The 18,454-nt window shown below is 37.5% G+C and overlaps 2 protein-coding genes across 4 annotated transcripts in view; one reads left to right on the top strand and one right to left on the bottom strand.

The window, feature by feature from the left end:
• Window positions 1-6,361, bottom strand: part of LRRC49 (leucine rich repeat containing 49) — a 139,173-nt gene extending 132,812 nt beyond the window's left edge. Inside the window, exons 1-3 of one of the 2 annotated variants that reach the window (XM_012451310.3) lie at window positions 6,052-6,361; window positions 5,337-5,408; window positions 3,064-3,151 (exon numbers count right to left, since the gene is read on the bottom strand). In XM_012451310.3, the coding sequence (XP_012306733.1) occupies window positions 3,064-3,151; window positions 5,337-5,408; window positions 6,052-6,099 (208 nt within the window). In that variant the 5' untranslated portion in view covers window positions 6,100-6,361. The remainder of the gene's footprint in view (window positions 1-3,063; window positions 3,152-5,336; window positions 5,409-6,051) is intronic. The other variant, XM_012451311.2, reaches the window with a different exon arrangement.
• Window positions 6,362-6,522: 161 nt separating this feature from the next.
• On the top strand, window positions 6,523-16,675 carry THAP10 (THAP domain containing 10). Of its 2 annotated transcripts, XM_012451312.3 has the most exons (3): window positions 6,523-7,146; window positions 14,754-14,901; window positions 15,010-16,675. In XM_012451312.3, exons 1-3 carry the CDS (start codon window positions 6,718-6,720, stop codon window positions 15,201-15,203), a joined length of 771 nt encoding a protein of 256 aa, XP_012306735.1. In that variant the 5' UTR covers window positions 6,523-6,717; the 3' UTR covers window positions 15,204-16,675. The 2 variants fall into 2 exon arrangements, with proteins under 2 accessions (XP_012306735.1, XP_064238257.1); XM_064382187.1 differs by lacking the exons at window positions 14,754-14,901; window positions 15,010-16,675 and adding an exon at window positions 10,508-10,795.
• The last annotated feature ends 1,779 nt before the right edge of the window (window positions 16,676-18,454 follow it).

The raw sequence follows: 18,454 nt of genomic DNA, 5'->3' as shown, positions 1-18,454 counted from the left end.
TAGAAAGAGATAAGAATGATTAGTAAAAAGCCTTAAATTTATTGCACAACAAGATCTTCTAAATAACTGGGAACCAGAGAGATCTGCAGTTAAAATACCCACATATATATTTGGGTATATAAACACCCACATAAAAACTACATTACTATGTGGCAAAATTTTCATTGTAACAGTTTGTTACTGTTTATTTCATTTTTCTTTCTTTCTCTTTTTCTCAGACAGGGTCTTGCTCTGTCACCCAGGCTGGAATGCAGTGTGGCATGATTACAGCTCATTGCAGCCTCAAACTCCTGGGCTCAAGTGATCTCCTACCTCAGCCTCTTGAATAGCTGGGACTACAGGCATGTGCCACCACACCTGGCTAATTTCTGTATTTTTTTTACAGATGGGGTTTCATCATATTGCCCATGTTCAAGACAGGGTCTTGAACTCCTGGGCTTAAGCAATTCACCCACCTTGGCATCCCTAAGTGCTGGGATCACAGGCATGAGCCATAGCAACCGACTTATTACGTATTTCTTATATCACTATTTAACCTACCAGATATGCATCCCTTGTCTTCCCAATTAAATTTACAATCTCCTTGAGTGATGGACTTCATTTTACATTCTTTATATTCTTGGTAAAGTCTAAATTCAGTAGGCAATCAGTAGACAAATTAATTGTTTTTCCAGTTTACTAAGACTTAATTGAAAATCTATTTTGTGTGTGTTATTTCTGTTAAAAAAAATCTCAATATAAATAGCATCTCAGGTGTTAAGAGGTATAATGGTCTAAATTTGGTGAGAATGTTCACTGCACTGTATGCTAGATATACAGATGGCTGGATGGCTGGTTGGATGTATGAATATATAGATAAGGAGATGGATGCATGGATGGATAAATGAACAGATGGGTGGATGAATAGACAGGTGGATGGATGGATGGCATAGTACCTATTGCCATACATGTGTGTCCACTCGGCCCTGTCTTTGAGATTGTTTTAGAAACCAAAATCTTGACTCTGGATTTTCCAGTGATTTACTATTATCTTAAGAGAAAAATGTTGCCTCTTCCCTTCTACACACACATTTTAAAATTCCTAATCAAGGGATTTAATCAACTAAGGTTATGTTAACTGAAATTTTACTAGATAGTAGATCCTGCAATATATGGCACTTATAAAATCTCAAAGAAACAGGGGTTAACTCTTAACAATATTCTAAGAAGCCTAAAATAAATCACATATCAAGTTTTAAACTCACTAGCTTAAATAAAATATCAAGTTTCTTTACTTTTGACTGAGAGTATCATTGGTTAATTTGTGTGGACAGGCTATGTTTGATTAATTAAAAAAATAAGAAATGGCTGAAATTAATTATGATGATTGGGTATCAGGATACAGCTTATTAGACAGACATCCCTAAAGTTTTCCTGATGAAGTGCTACTTATAATTTTTCCAAAATTGTATGCCCTTGTAGGTAAAATCTGAGTACAAAAGTCAAGAAAATAACCATAAGTTGTGTGGCCTTCTTTGCACAAAACTGCCTGGAACTATGGAGGAAACACATTAGAAGTAACCAGGTATACATCTAAGACATATCAAATGAGTATCTCGTCACAGAAACTAATTTTGAATAAAATTTTTAAATGAAAAACCAATTAGGTTTTATTTTTCCCTAAAGAGTTAATTCATACTGAACGGGTCATTATTTATGTATAAAACTTTACTCGTCTCTCAGGTTCACAAAATTCAATGCATCCATACTATTTCCTCATTAGCAAATATCTAGTAACACTTTACCACTTAAATAAATTTGCCTGGCCAGCCATCCTTAAATCTGTTTACTAACTCCTTACTCTTACTCAAGAAAAGCTTAGTGAAAGTACTTAAGTTTGATCCATGATTTTGGGAAAAACTTTTAAGATATTGTTACCAAAAATGTCAAGGAGATTCACAATGCAAACATAAAAACCCTAGTTGAGGGTTCACATCTATAATGCTGTGCCTAAAACAGTAACTGGCACATAATACTCGCTTTATAAATATGTACTGAACTGAATTAAAAAAGGCAAGACAGATGCTTCCTGCACTGTGGAACTGCAGTTAGGCTGATGTCATGTCCAGCAATTGGCCAAGACAAGAGTGTAGAATGTAGGAAAGAGAAAAGACATGTCAGATTAGATGAGTCCAAGAGGTAGGCCCAGAAAAAAAAAGAGAGAAAATTAAGCAATATTCAAAAATTATCATATGTTCCCAAAGTAATGGCATAAACAACCTAGAAAGGCCTATACTGATCAGCCCTCTCATGTAAACTCCTAAGAGGTAGAGGTGGTTTTATATAAGTGGATTCAGAAGTGTTTAACATGAGCACATTACAGAAAGCTAATGGCTGTCAGCAACAAACTAAGATTCAAATGTGAAGGAAATTTGTCCTTGATTTGAAAAATATATTTCAGAAATATAACCAGATCATATGAGGCAGTATTTGTCAAAGGATGACCCATAAGCCATAGATCTCAGAATCACTTGTGACATTATTAAAATGCACATTTCCAAGTCCCACTCAAGACCTACAAAATTAGAATGGGGAAGATGGAGGGGGAGCACTAAGAAGCTGCATTTATCACAAGATCCCAAGTGCTAGACACTAAAGTTTAAGGCCTTTAATATAAAATCTATAATTATATGTGATTGAAACAGAGAAAGATTGTTTCTTCTCTACTCCTGACTTTCCATCCTTATTTCCTTAATATATGTGTTCCCTTAGTCTTACTCTCACTAATAGGCAACTTCCAAATGCTGTTTTAATATGGTATTTGGAACATTCTTTTTCCATTCTTTAGGGTATAGCCCACCCTCAAACTAAAATAATAACAGCTTTTTCTGTACTGGAAATAATCTACTATGCTATGTATATAAAACCAATGATTTTTTTTTTTAAATACCAAACCAATTTGGTCCCAATGAACCATTTCATTTTAAATCAAGTTTATTTGAATCTAGTAATTCAACATTATTAAACAGTTATATTATTCAGTAAGATGAAGAACCACATCTGATCTCTACTCACTGACAATACCTTGCCTACTTGAGCAGTTTCTTTCAAGTTCATGTTGTAAAAGTCTACCGGGGAATGACGACGTGTCTTTATTTAGCTTGAATTCAACCTGAAAAACATTATTAAAGAAAAAAATATTTGGAGATGAATTTAACACTAAGCAATGAAGATAATTTAAAAACAACATATAATAACTGATACACATGCTACAATGTGGATGAACCTTAAAAAGATCATGCTAAGTGAAAGAAACCAGACACAAGACCACATAGGCAAATCCATAGAGATGGAAAGCATATTTGTGGCTTCCACGTGTTTAAGGGAAGCAGGGAATGGGAAGTAACTGCTTAATGGGTTCAGGGATTTCATTTGGAATGATGAAAAAATTCTGGAACTAGATAGAGGTGATGGCAGCACCTCTGTTATTGTATTTTACCATGCACAAAATCAGGGTCACTTTTATGAAGTCAGATAAAAGATACTCCAAGCTGAGACACTTCCAATCCCTGCACTCTCACCATAAATACAACGATTAAAAGAATCATTTGCTACAAAAAAAAAAAGCACACAATATAAATAAAATGCTATTGAAAAACATCAGTTTTGATCATTATAATCCCTTTAAATGTCCTATTACAACATAATAAAATTGTATATTTAAGACTTCTAAGAGGGTTTTCACTTGATCTAAAACTGATCTAAAATAATTATCTGGTAGGAAGACTGAGAAAAACAAAACCAAAACAACTTCTTATGAGTAGCCACAAAAAAACCCAAATGCATATCTTAAATGAATTAAGATGCTTCTAATTTATCCATACTACAAACATTATGTTGGCATTTGCATTATATCCTTAGGAATTATATGATCTAAAGATAATTTATCAGAATAGATGTGTCCACAAGAGAAAGTGAATGGTTTGGAAAGAATGTTTGGATGAGGCACATGGTTCCTAGAAACATTGTAAGGGTGAGAAAGGATTTATCCAGTTAAATAAATTAGGAAAGCTCTGGAGGGAATCCATTATGCCCAATTATAATAAAGAATATTTTCAATTAATCTAGCTAACTGCTGTTTATTTGAGATGATCAAATGGTCTGTTTTCTAAGTGTTCACCATTTTCATATTCATATATAATGTAATCAACAGCTGCCTCCTTGACTAACGATGCCCTTCCATTTACCTTCCTCCCCTTCTTCATGCTGTTATCTGTGAATTCTGCCCTTCACTTTAGAGTTCTTCCAGTGACATCTATTTAATAACTGTTTAGGAAACACCTGAAGTGTGATGGTTACAGGTTTCCAACTTGGTCAAAGGAAGAAAAATCATGGTGTGTCTTGAGACATAGTTGTGTAGGAGGTAGGTGGGTATGAATGCTGAGGTGAGACAGAAGGGAAAGAAAAACATGTTTATCCCAAAATCACAAAAACTAAATCAAAAGCCAGAAATTCTGGAAATGCTAGAGATTGAGCAAATAATCTAGGAGAAAAAAATCTCATATTCGTATCTTAGCTTCTAAATAACATTAAGCCTAACATGTGTCCACTGCTAACCTATTTTTTTCTTTACTGATCTTAAATGGGATGTGTGGATATGCCCTCACAAATTACCATTTTATCTAAGGTGTCATCAGTAGTAAGACATACCATTATTGTACCCTCTACTAAGAAAGAAAAAACCTCCCCAATTAAACTATGACATACCATCAATGTTAAGAAGGCTCCTGATTTCAGAAATGTGTAAATATTGCTGGGTGTAGTGGCTGTTGCCTGTAATTCCAGCACTTTGGGAGACCAAGGCAGGTGAATTGCTTGAGCTCAGGAGCTTGAGACCAGCCTGGGCAACATGGCAAAACCCCATCTCTACAAAAATACAAAAATAGTAGCGAGGTGTGGTGGCATACACCTGTGGTCCTAGCTACGCGGAAGGTTGACATGGAAGGATCGCTTGAGCCTGGGAAGCAGCGGTTGCAATGAGCCAAGATCGTGCCACTGCACCCCAGCACCCCAGCTTGGGTGATAGAGCTAGACCCTGTCTCAAAAAAAAAAAAAAAAAAAAAAGGGAAAATGGTAAATGTCAAAAGACAAAACAAAACAAAACTCTTACCTTTTGCAATCAATGAAATAACATTAAGCTTTTAAAGAGGGCTATTTTGGCTTTATGTAGGCAGAAAGTAAGAACTAGCCTTAAACTGTAAATAAAATATACTTAAATTTTTCAGTTTAGAATCTACTGTTTAAATCATGCTACTATTTGTGTAGAATATAAAACAATCTTCAATTTAAATGCCAACCTGCTTAAATCTTACTTTGTTTTTTTCAGGAAGCGATGATGTTTGAATAACCAGATGAAGCCCACAGTTCACCTGAAATGTAAAAATTAAACCATAAAATTTGCTCTTAATACACAAACACATATTTCAAAAAATGTACATATAAAAATAAAACAAAAAATTAGAACAGAATGCTCGATTTCTGTTTCTGGTAAATGGTCTTGAGCTGAGGATTTGCTGAAAACAATAAAAATCACATCTAAGAATTAGAAGGTTTCACTGATTTATTTTCCAAAATGTCGGCAGCAACTTAACCCTCTAGTTAGTACCTCAGGCTTTCGACATTTGCCATTCATGTCTAAATAAATATCTCAATGGGACAGGTGGAGGGGGTGGGAGTCCCTAACGATAAATTCTCTTCACAGTTAAATGGAGTGGGGGTGGTGTGGAGAAAAAGGAATTGACTGGCTAAAGGAATTTAAATAAATCCGAGCTTTTCACAGCAGACCAGCTCCACCTTCTGGGGAGCCCAGATCCTGGACAAGACTTTGAATACGCATCATACAATATTAAATTGTGCCTTGGTCCAGCCCACGAACCCCAAGCCCGGGTCAGACAATAGCTTGAGTAGACACAGCGGTCCCGGTCCCAATAATGCAGCCCGTCTTCTAGGACAAAGACGCCAGTCAGAAAGAATACCAATGTAAAGAAAGAGAAAGTAGAAGGCCCAACTTACGTTGTTCGCAGCCCGGCCAGAAACAGAGCGGTATTTCCCGGGAATCATGATAGGAGACAGTCCAGGGTCTCTGATAGATCTGCATTCGAGGTGACGCTACAGCAGATATTCAAAGAGACCCGAAAGAGGTCATCTCCCAGGCAACCTGCTCAGGGTTACCATAGAAACGACCATTTCCGGTCTGGACCGCTCCCGAATCGATGGGGCAACACACTCGTTGCGGCCTCTGGTTGTATTCGTGAGGGCCCAGTACGTCACCACTTCCTCGTTCTATTTCCCTGGCCTCATAAAAACAGAGCCGGAGTACTGGGAGGAGGATAAGCTGGGGAAGAGGCTGGGCACATTGGTGGCTATGACAACCACCACTTCCGGTCCGTTCCTCTTTACGGCCCACCTCAGCGCGGCCCGCGCGAAATTTGTATCCCTCTGCTTGTGTCCACTGGTGGGTAGCCGTGCAGGAAAGAGGAGGAAGAAGATATCGAAGAGCCCTCCCACTGGGGGCCCCAGATCGCCACTTCCGGTGACCAGAGGTAGGGAAGGAAATAATCCCGACCCGGAGTGGACAGGTGAGGAGGGGAGGACTTGCCTCGCCGAGGCCGCCGCGAGGAGCGTGCCCAAGGGAGAAGGTCCGGAGACCTCAGCTCCCGGGCACCGAAGACGACCGCCATGCCTGCCCGTTGCGTGGCCGCCCACTGCGGCAACACCACCAAGTCTGGGAAGTCGCTGTTCCGCTTCCCCAAGGACCGTGCCGTGCGGCTGCTCTGGGACCGCTTCGTGCGGGGCTGCCGCGCCGACTGGTACGGGGGCAATGACCGCTCGGTCATCTGCTCTGACCACTTTGCCCCAGCCTGTTTCGACGTCTCTTCGGTTATCCAGAAGAACCTGCACTTCTCCCAGCGCCTGAGGCTGGTGGCAGGCGCCGTGCCCACCCTGCACCGGGTGGCCGCCCCGGCACCTAAGTGGAAAGAAGAGGGAGCCCAAGCAGGCCGCCCCGACACGGGAGGAGAGCTCCAGGCAGCCAGGCATTCTGCGGTTGTCCCAGGTCCAGTCTCCTGTACACGCCCCCGGGCTGGGAAGCGCGCTGCGGCTTCACAGGTAAAGAGAGAGACTACCAAGGGTTAGGGAAGGATCCCTGGACTCTTGACTGGGCTCCTCCACTTAGCGTCACCTTGGGAAAGTCGCCTCATCTCGAAAGCATCTCGAAAACAACATTTCTGTTTTCTAATCTGCAAAGTTAGGAGTGTGCTTTAGAGGTGATCTCCAAGGTCCCATTTAGCATTAACACTTTGGAATTCAGTGACCCAGTTAATTCCTTCTAACTGCTCCTCCCCCGAAACTCTCTCACACGCAGTCTTGTCCTGCAGAGTGCTGAGTTGCTTTCACTCCCTGCTCCAAAGTTTTTAAATAGAAAGGGTTTGGTTTGAGCAAATCTGAAGAATTGGAGTGCTTGAAACTGTGTTTGCATAACATTACATAAGCTTGAAGAACGTCCATTATTTGTGTCAAAAACGTTGGGGCGAAGGAGATGTGGAGCTACAGATGAAGATGGGGCTTGCTAATAAATCCCTTCCGGCCCCTAACCTTCCTTTTGACTGGTACTACCTCTAGCTGTCTTTAAGTTCAGTATCCCTGGTGAGCTGAATTTCCCCATCTTGCTCTCTTCTGCCTACTTTTCCTTTCCTGCTAAACATTGTTTGCACTCATTTTGTATCTGGTTACTACTACCTTCTTCCCTACTTATCATTTTAAAGAAAACTTCCCAGCTTTCCTTGAGATAAACTTCAGGCTTCCCAGCATTACACGGATTAAATTATAGCAAGAGGTTAGTAATTTCCTCAGGGGTCTGTAATCCTTACTCTAGGTCCGCTTGCCAGACCAACACTCTTCCAGCAGTACCAACCTGCTTCCTACATTAGGGTGGGTGTTTAAGACCCTTTAATGGCATCCTGCAATTATTAGGATAAAGAACAAAATTATTAACCCAATTTACATGGCCCTGCATGCTTTTCCCCCTGCATACACCAGCCCCATACAAGGCCACTGTTCCTGTTGCTCACTGTGTACCATGATGCTGACCTTTCAGTTCTTGGACTTATTATATTTCTTCCTACCAACAAGACTTTGCTCAGTTTTTCCATGTATTATAATATCCTGGAATTATGCCCCTCCCACTCCCCATCATCACCAATTAAGTCTTTTTCCTTTAAAAATCAGCTAAACGTCTTTCCTCTTGATCCCCTAGTTATGTACTCTCATTCTTCATGTACTCCATGTGATTCAATAGCACAGGTATTTCAGTAGCACTTATCATAATTGCCATGAAATAATTATGTAAGTTGCTTAATATTTGTTTCTCACATTAGAATGTAAGCTCTGTGAGAGCTAGGACCATGTCTGATTTCTTTGCCATTGTATTGCAGTGCCTAGAACAATATTTTACAAATTTAAATAATTCAATAAATATTTATAGAATTATTACATGAGTATAAGAACAGTTTTTTGCATTATAATTGAATTTTCAATTCTCTGCCAGTTTCCATTCTCATCCAGCTGTATACCTGTCAAGATACCTGCCCTGTCCTTGAACCATCTGTCCACCGTCATCAGCTATGCAAACTTTGCCCAAACATATACATCCATATACATATATATGTGTGTAGAAAGAGAGATAAATATTAAACATGTGCCACACATATCCCCCTACACCATTTTTCTTCTTCATAATTATACAATCTAATAAAAAATTGGGAGAAGAAAAGTCAAGCCAGTGAAATAACTAGTCTTTGTAACCCATAAAAACTAACCATTGGGAAACAGATGCAGCATACATAATAAATCGGTTTTCCATTTACTAAGCACAACCAGCCAACATTTATAACAATCCATATTACATTAATATACTTGAATTGCTAGGAAACTATCTGTGAGTTCTAAAATAGTCACTTTAGAAGTATATAAGATTAAAAATTTTTTTTTAGTTGATAACAATAAATGTTTAGCATGGTCTGGATAGAGAACCATAATAACATCGCTAAAAAATTGGCTTATGTGTCTGACTTCTTCTCCCACCCAGTGTTTTCTTCCCAATCCCAGGACCAACTGTCTAAAATTCAAATTTCCAGTCATTCTACATTTATTGAATAGCTATTGTAGACAGTGTTCTGGGTGCTTGGTGTATATATAGATAAATATATATATGAATGTTACATATCTTTAGGGGGCTTCAGAAAAGATAAGAGACCACTTCCAAGGAAAGGGGCTTGATTATTGTTTTCCCTTAACTGTTAATTTTGCATTAAATTTCTCTTACAAGTGTTTTATGGCATTCAATCTAGAGATCTTATATATCTTTCATTAGATTTATTCACAGTATTTGATTTTGCTACTATAAATGGTATTTTCAACTTTATAATCTATAAGTGTATATTGATAAATTAATTTTTGTTGAACTTGTATCCAAAAACTCACTTAATTCCAATAGTTTATAAATTCTCTTGAATTTTATACATGTACAAAAATATAATCTGAAAAAAGTTTTTGATGTTCATGTTTTTATTTCGTATTTTTCCTGTTGCACTGGCTTGAACCTGCTGTACAGTGCCGGGAACAGAAGAGGTGAGGGGAATCCTTTTCTCATTCCTAATTTCAGAGGGGAAGCCTTTAATATTTCCCCATTTGATACAATTTTTGCTATAGTTTCTTCTAGCTGCTCTTTGTAATAAAAAGAAATGTTCCCCTTTATTCCGAGTTTAAATGATAAATAATGGTGAATTTTATCAAATCGTTTTTCTGAATCTATTAAGGATAATATTTTTATTATGCTAATATAGTAAATTATATTGCTTGGTTTTAAAATACAGAATCAAACTGGCATGGATAAAATAAACTCAATTTGGTCAAAGCACTTTATTCCTTTCCCATATTGCTTACTAAAATATTAGCAAAAATAAAATATTTAGGATTTTTGCATCTGTGTGCACGAGTGAAACTGGCCTACAGTTTTTTTCTTTCTTGGAGTGTCTTTCTCAGGTTTTGGTATGAAGATTATGCCAACAAATTTGAAATTGTTCTCTCTCTTCATTCTCTGGAAATGTTTATGTAAATTGGCATTATATATTCACTAATAAATTTGGCATTAATACTTGGTAGAACTCATTGATAAGATACCTAATCCTGGAGTTTTCCTTTTGGAAAGGTTTTTTTTTTTTTTTAAATGATCAATTCAATTTCTTTGTTATAAGGTTACTCAGAGTTCTTTTGTTTATCCATTTTGATAAGTAATATCTTTTAATTTGTCTGTTTCATTTAAATTTTTTAATGTATTGACACAAAACCTTCATGATAATTTTGTATTCGAAAAAATTCTGTTTAAGCCGAGGTAATTTTTGCTTTTTCATTTTTTCTTGATCAGCTTCACTAGATGGTTTATCGATTTTTCTTTCTTCTTCTTTTTTAGACGGAGTCTTACTCTTTTGCCCAGGCTGGAGTGCAGTGGTGCCATCTCGGGTCACTACATACTCTGCCGCCCGGGTTTAAGCAATTCTCCTGCCTCAGCTTCCTGAATAGCTGGGATCACAGGCGCCTGACACCTCACCTGGCAGAGACGGGGTTTTGCCATCTTGTCCACCCACCTCAGCCTCCCAAAGTGCCGGTATTACAGGTGTGAGCCACCGTACCTGGCCGGCTTATGGATTTTTATTAGTCTTTTCAAAAAATAAACTTTGCCTTGTTGATCGCTCCAGAATTTTTTTTTCATTTATTTCGCTTATTCATTATTCCCTTTCTCTACTTTTTAAAATTTTGTCCACTGTTCTTTCTTTACCTTCTTAAGAAGTTAAAGTATATCATTGATTTTCAGAATTTTTATGGTGAATGGTAAATGGCACGGCTAGGTTTCACAAGCTTATTTCCCAAATGTGGAATTCAGTAGAGTGGTGTTGATAGAGGACAACCTGGGTCCTGAGAGGGGGTTACGTTAGAGATACATTGTGGAATACTTTTTGCATGATAATAATAATTCTAATCTAAATTAAGCCTAATTAATTGTTCTATGCTAATATATGCATTAAAGATTTTAAATCCCCACCTAAGCATGGCTTTACTGAATCTTACAAGTTTTAGGTATGGAGTATTTTTATTATTATTTAGTATAAAATATCTAATTTCCATTATGGTTTGATCTTTTACTCGTGGGTTATTTAGAAGTATATCTTTTAATTTCCAAATCTCTGGGCACTTTTTAGTCAAATTTTTGCAATAGTCTAAGCCAGTTACACTATTGCCAGAGAAAATACAATATATGGACTTAATCTTTTGAAATTTTTTGAAACTTGTATTATGCCCAAAATAGTTTTTTAAGTGTTCCATGTGTACTTGAGATGAATGTGTGCACTGCAGTTGGACAGTGTTCAATAGGTATCTGTTAATCATGTTTAAATTTCCTATATCCTTTTGGAATTTTTATCTTATTCAATTAATTACTAAGAAAGTGTTGCAATCTTCCAGTGCAATTTTGAATTTACATATTAATCTTCAAATTCTATCCATTTTGTGGTATATATCTTGAAGCTATGTTATTAGGTTATTAACAACGTTATTACGTATGCATATATTCTGAAGCTGTGTTATTAGGTGTGTAGTGCTAGTAAAGCAACACCAGCTTTCTTTAACTTAGTGTTTGCACAGTACATCTGTGTCCATCCTTCTCCTTTCCGTCTTTCTGTGTCCTTAGAAGTTTAGGCATTATTCTGTCTTACGGTTACCCCATTGAAGAGAATGTATCTTTTCTCCTCTGGCTGCTATTAAGTTTTTCTCTCCATTTTCCATTTTTACTGTAGTGTGCATAGGTTTGTTTTCTGTTATTTTTATTTTGATAAATAGAAAGGATTTATAGTACTTTTGTAAAACTGTGTCTTAATGCCTTCTATCCATTTTAATAAATTCTCAGCCGTTACTTGTTCAGATATTGCTTCTGCCCCATTTTATGTTATACTTTTAACTCTTATCCCCTATGTCTGTTATGATATTTTCTATATTTTCTACCTTTCTTTTGCCTTTTTCTGCCTCATTCTAGATATTTTCTTTTGACTCATATTTTAGTGGATTAATACCTGACTGGAAATTCTACCTCTAAGCTTTTAATCTGAAGAAGCAATCAGATATGTACACAAGAGATTTATGTTCAAATATTTCTAGTAATATGGATTGTTTTAATAAATTGTAGTATATCTGTGTAATACATTTCTATGTGGTCATAAAAATTATGATGTAGAATATTTAATAACATAGAAAGATATATAATAAGTGGGGAAACTAGGTTATAAAGCATTATATGATCTCAATTTAGGTTATAAAGCATTATATGATCTCAATTTTTAAAAATACATAGGAAAAGACAAAAGCACATCAAATATAAAGTTTTAGCTATGGATTGTGAGATTATGACTAATTTTTAGTTTCTTTTTGCTTCTTTGGTGCAAATATTTGCAGTTAAAAGAATGTATTATTATTTATAAAGGGAAGAAAAGTTATTTTTTAAACCCTGATTAAATATCTAAAACTCTTATTTTATCCAGAATACACCATTTTGTAAAGAAATATGTGCTTATTCTAGACTTTGACAATGTTTGGCTTAGAAGTAGATGTAGGTAGTGAAAATTGATTATGATTTTATAAAGATGAATAGAGAGAAACCCTTTAAATAAATAAGATTCATTTTGCAAAGGGACTCTTTGCAAGAATTTATTCACAAAGTTTCGTGTGTGTGTGTGTGTATTTGAGACAGTCTGTTGTCCAAGCTGGAGTGCAGTGGTGTGATCTTGACTCACTGTAACCTCCACCTCTTGGCTTCAAGCAATTATTGTGCCTCAGCCTCCTAAGTAGCTGATGGGCCACCACACTAGCTAATATTTGTATTTTCAGTAGAGACGGAATTTCACCATGTTGGCTAGTCTGGTCTTGAACTCCTGACCTCAGGTGATCCGCCCGCCTCAGCCTCCCAAAGTGCTGGAAGGCATAAGCCACTATGCCCGGCTACAAAATTTCTTTAACTTAAGTATCAATAGCCTATGGTACAGCCATCAAAGACACCTACTAAAATATTTTTTCAGTGCTTTGAAGGCAGCTGCCACTACCTGAAGGCTGTAGATAAAATTGCTAAATACTTTAATTTTGTTTTCATTTCTCTTTCACTTATTTTTTCTCCTTCCAGGCCCTCTTACCTTTTCCAGATATCTTTTCTACCCTCTTCCATATAATCTCTAGGTACCCTGTCTTATATTGTCTTTTGCATATCTAAACCCTCCTTCTTTCTACCTCTTACCCTATCACTTCCCCCAAACCAGATTTCATGGCCTGGCACAGTGGCTCATGCCTGTAATCCCAGCACTTTGGGAGACTGAGGCAGGCAGATCACTTGAGGCCAGGAGTTCGAGACCAGCGTGGCCAACATAGTGAAACTTCATCTCTACTAAAAATACAAAAATTAGCCAGGCGTGGTGGCAGGCACCTGTAATCCCAGCTACATGGGAGGCTGAGGCACGAGAATTGCTTGAACCCGGGAGGTGTAGGATGAGCCAAGATCATGCCTCTGCACTCCAGACTGGGTGACAGAGGGGGACCCTGTCTCAAAAAAAAAAAAAAAAAATTCTGTTTCACAATGTAATTTTTCTCAGGAAAGTATTGAAGTCATTTATTTTATTAAAGTAGTCCTCTACAAAGAACAAATGATTAGGTTTTCTAGAATTATATGACTGCTAAGATATCAAGTAAGTTGATACTGATAGTATTATCTTGGCTGGGCATGGTGGCTCACGCCTGTAATCCCAGTACTTTGGGAGGCCGAGGTGGGTGGATCACCTGGGGCCAGGGATTCGAGACCAGCCTGGCTAACATGGTGAAACCCATTTCTACTAAAAATACAAAAAATTAGCTGGGCGTGGTGGCATGCACCTGTGATCCCAGCTACTCAGGAGGCTGAGGCAGGAGAACCCAGGAGGTGGAGGTTGCAGTGAGCCAAGATCTCACCATTGCACTCCAGCTTGCGCAACAAGAACGAAACTCCATCTCAAAAAACAAAAAATTGTATTATCTCTTCTAGCTGTTGATTTAAGAAAAAAAGTAATTATTTGTAAGCAAATAGCTTACACATTCTGGTTGACCAGAATATATGATTTATAAATGGAAAAAAGACAGTATGGCAGAATTCTTAAAAGCTTGGAGTAGGCCGGGCGCGGTGGCTCACGCCTGTAATCCCAGCACTTTGGGAGGCCGAGGCGGGTGGATCACGAGGTCAAGAGATCGAGACCATCCTGGTCAACATGGTGAAACCCCGTCTCTACTAAAAATACAAAAAATTAGCTGGGCATGGTGGCGCGTGCCTGTAATCTCAGCTACTCAGGAGGCTGAGGCAGGAGAATTGCCTGAACCCAGGAGGCGGAGGTTGCGGTGAGCCGAGATCGCGCCATTGCACTCCAGCCTGGGTAACAAGAGTGAAACTCCGTCTCAAAAAAAAAAAAAAAAAAAAAAAAAAAAAAAAGCTTGGAGTATAGATTCACCTTGCCTAGGTTCAAATATCAGCCATACTAATATGTGACTTTGAAATTTTTTAGCTATACTCTTTTACTACTTGTGACTTTCGAAAGATAAAACCCTGCAAGGTAGACTTAACTTTAATATGATTCTCCTATGACTTATATTTTTAGATTACATGTGAAAATGAAGTTATGCAAACTCAAGCCCATGCTGATAATCCATCTAATAATGTCGCTTCAGTGCCTACTCACTGTGAAGAAGGACCAGTGCATAAAAGTACACAAATTTCTTTGAAAAGGCCCCCTCACCGTAGTGTGGGTATGTTTTGACTCCAGTGGATTAAGCAATTAAATTGATCTTTTGCATATTCAAGATATATGAAAAGCAAAGTCTAACTCATAGGTACTTACGCTTATTCTCTTTCAGGTATTCAAGCCAAAGTGAAAGTGTTTGGGAAAAGACTGTGTAATGCAACTACTCAGACAGATGAATTGTGGTCTAGAACTTCTCTCTTTGACATTTACTCCAGTGATTCAGAAACAGATACAGACTGGGATATCAAGAGTGAACAGAGTGATCTGTCTTATATAGCTATACAGGTGAAAGAAGAGACATGTTAAAAACTCAACATCAAATGCTCTGATGTGCTATAGATTTTCAAATCTTTACTCTTTTTGCTATTGTAAACCTTTCACTTCAAGGTAATTTGACAGTTGAGTATCAGCAAAATTTGTTTAGCTCTATGGCAAAAGTTTGCTTGCTTGCCAACATAATGAAGATAATCCCTACCCACAAACATCCCTACACTCTACTTTCACCACTTTTTCTTTTTTTTTCTTTTCTTTTCTTTTTTTTTTTGACAGGGAGTTTCACTTTTGTTGCCCAGGCTGGATGGAGTGCAATGACATGATCTCAGCTCACCGCAACCTCTGCGTCTCAGGTTCAAGGGATTCTCCTGCCTCAGCCTCTCAAGAAGCTGGGATTATAGGCATGCACCACCACACCCAGCTAATTTTGTATTTTTAGTAGAGACGGGGTTTCTCCACACTGGTCAGGCTGGTCTGGAACTCCCGACCTCAGGTGATCCATCCACCTCGGCCTCCCAAAGTGCTGGGATTACAGACATGAGCCATCATGCCCGACCTCACCTTTTTTTTCCTTTTAATCCTTTCGGTAGAAATCAGGTTACAAAGCAAAACCACAATATCAACAACATTTTCTAATCACAATTAAGCATTGAATATTTATTTAAGCTTAGTTCAGAAGCAGTGCTTCTATGGGACTTACTTGACATTTGCTGGTTAGAATGTCACTATTCTTCTAAATAATTTGAAGGAATAGAGTAATAACAGTGAGCACAGCCCAGCCTGACACTACTAAATGATTTGGTAGTGAAATCTAGGACTTCTTCTAGAAAGACATCTATGCTTGACTATTTTTTATGTTATTTATTTATTAGTTTGTCCATTTATAACATATATGGATCTGTCCTGTGAGCCTTTCTGATGAATCTGTGGTTCCTACAGAAATTTTTCAAAGGTAATCAATTTAGAGATGGAGTTTTCATACACTTACATTAACTTATTAATGAAATCTATTTGCATCAGTTTCTACTGCAACACATTAATTAGCTTGATTAATTTAGATAGAATCATTAACATCATGAAAAAAAAGTATTACATTTCTAATGTATTCCCATTGCAGGTGTTAGGTTTTTTTTCTGTAAATACCCCTCTTTTGAATTCTACATTTAAGAAATAAGCATGGAAATATTAGCTACCCCATCTGCTATTCACCATGAAAAATTTCTATGGTGATTTTGTACCATGAAGTAAATTGTTACAGTAGTTTCTGAGAAGCGTACTATAATTCTGATCTTCTACTGAGAATAATAGTAACAAATACCAATTTTACACCACATATGTCTTCTTAATTCTGCATGATTAGAAGAACTTGCATGTGTTTTTATCCTAGAAGGTTTAAATAATACATCAAAGTGATTTCTTCCAAATCTAATTTTATGTCTGCTCTAATTTGAATAGTGTAATTTTAATTTTAAGGACAATAATAATAAAATAAAATATTAATGGAAGTTGTGAGCCTGAATGATTGTGTAAAAACATAGCATTATTATTACTTTCATTGTTGTTATTGCTGTTTTGACTTGAATTTGAGATGTCTCTTGTTTGTTTGTTTGTTTGTTTTACAGATGGTTCTTGTTCTATCACCCAGGCTGGAATGTAGTGGTGCAATCATAGCTCATTGTAACCTCAAACTCCTGAGCTCAGACGATCCTCCCACCTCAGTCTCCTGAGTAGCTAGGACTATAGTTGTGTGCCACTATACCCAGCTAATTTGCTTTTTATTTTTTTTGTGGAGATTCTCACTATGTTGCCCAGATTGGTCTCAAACTCCTGACCTCAAGCAGTCCTGCTACCTCAGTCTCCCAAAGTGCTGGGATTACAGGCATGAGTCACTGGACCTGGCCTGTTTTAAGAGAGCATTATGTTTTAAAATGAATCATATAAATCTTCTGAAGCTAAATACCATCAATAAGTACCCTTTGAGCTTTGAAATAGCCATCTCCTTAATTCAAACCATAACGAATGTTACATGCCCATTTGTCCCCCAATTTCACTGCCATGAATCTACTTCATTTCTACATGTTAAACAGTTTCGACAGCCATATCAACACTTTTTTTACTCTTTACTGAGTTCTTCTTCCACCAATTGAGAATATATACTTGATTTGTTGATTAACATGATTTCATAATTTATTGTGTAATTTTTCACTGCCCTACACAGTAAAAGGAAATGCCGTTTTTATTTTAAATGACATATAAGGAGCTTATAGTTTATAACATACTGTTTGATTTTTGCATAAATATTTTAAATTTTCTTTATTTTGTTGCCAGATCAGTTTGGTGGGGGAAAAATCGATTTACCTTAGTACCTCCCATATCATTCTTTACTTATTCATAAGTATTTATCAAACATATACTCTGTGCCAGAAAACTGTTCACTAAGGATACATTTGTGATTAAGACAAAGATTCCGGTCCTCTTGGTGCTTGACTCTTACTGAGGGAGCCAGACAATAAACAAGAAAATGAGTGAATAATTTCAGACAGTCATTTGTGCTTTGAAGAAAATAAAGTAGAAGAAAAGGTTAATGAAGATGGGGGGAGAGGTTTGTTGAGCTGTTTTAGATAGAGTAATCAAAAAAGACCTCTCTAAGGAGAGCATATATGATCAGAGGCCTGAGTATTAGGAGCGACCAGGCAAGGATCCGAGGGAAGAGAATTTCAGGTGATAGGAACAGCAGTTTCTCCGGTGTGTTTGAGGAACAGTAAGAAGACTAGGGTGGCTAGAGATAATAAACTAGGCAGAGAATGGTAAGAGATGAAGTTGGAGTGCTTTATAAGACCAGACCATGTTATGGTATTAGAGGCTACAATCAGGAATTTTTATTTTATTCTGGGCTGAAATTACATTTTAAATGTGTTCTTATGACTGGTTTATCTGCCAGTATTTATTTCTTAAACTTACTTGGGAACACATGAAACATCATTGGACTTTAGATGAGAGAAGAGAGACATAAAGAAGAGTATGTGAATGTAAAGCTTATTCAGTCAAAAATATTCCTCTGTGGGACTTCTGGAAAGCTTCAGTCTTACTGGCCTGAGGAGTCAGAGGTAGGAATTCAGTGTTGCCAGAGTGAAAAATGATGGGGCAAGTCATGGAAAAGAGGAAGCCAGAGGGGAGGAGGCCCCAAATCTCTTATAAACTCCACCCAAATCTCTGACTAATCACTGAGCTGTGCCTGTGTTGTGTGTGACCTCAGGGGGACCAGCATAAAACAATGGTTGCAA

This window comes from Aotus nancymaae, unplaced genomic scaffold (genome assembly GCF_030222135.1).
Source record: "Aotus nancymaae isolate 86718 unplaced genomic scaffold, 86718_ANA_hifiasm-v0.15.2.pri h1tg000003l, whole genome shotgun sequence".
Classification (NCBI taxonomy): Eukaryota; Metazoa; Chordata; class Mammalia; order Primates; family Aotidae; genus Aotus; species Aotus nancymaae.
Note: the sequence above shows the minus strand (reverse complement) of the source record. Positions and strands in the feature narration are given on the sequence as shown.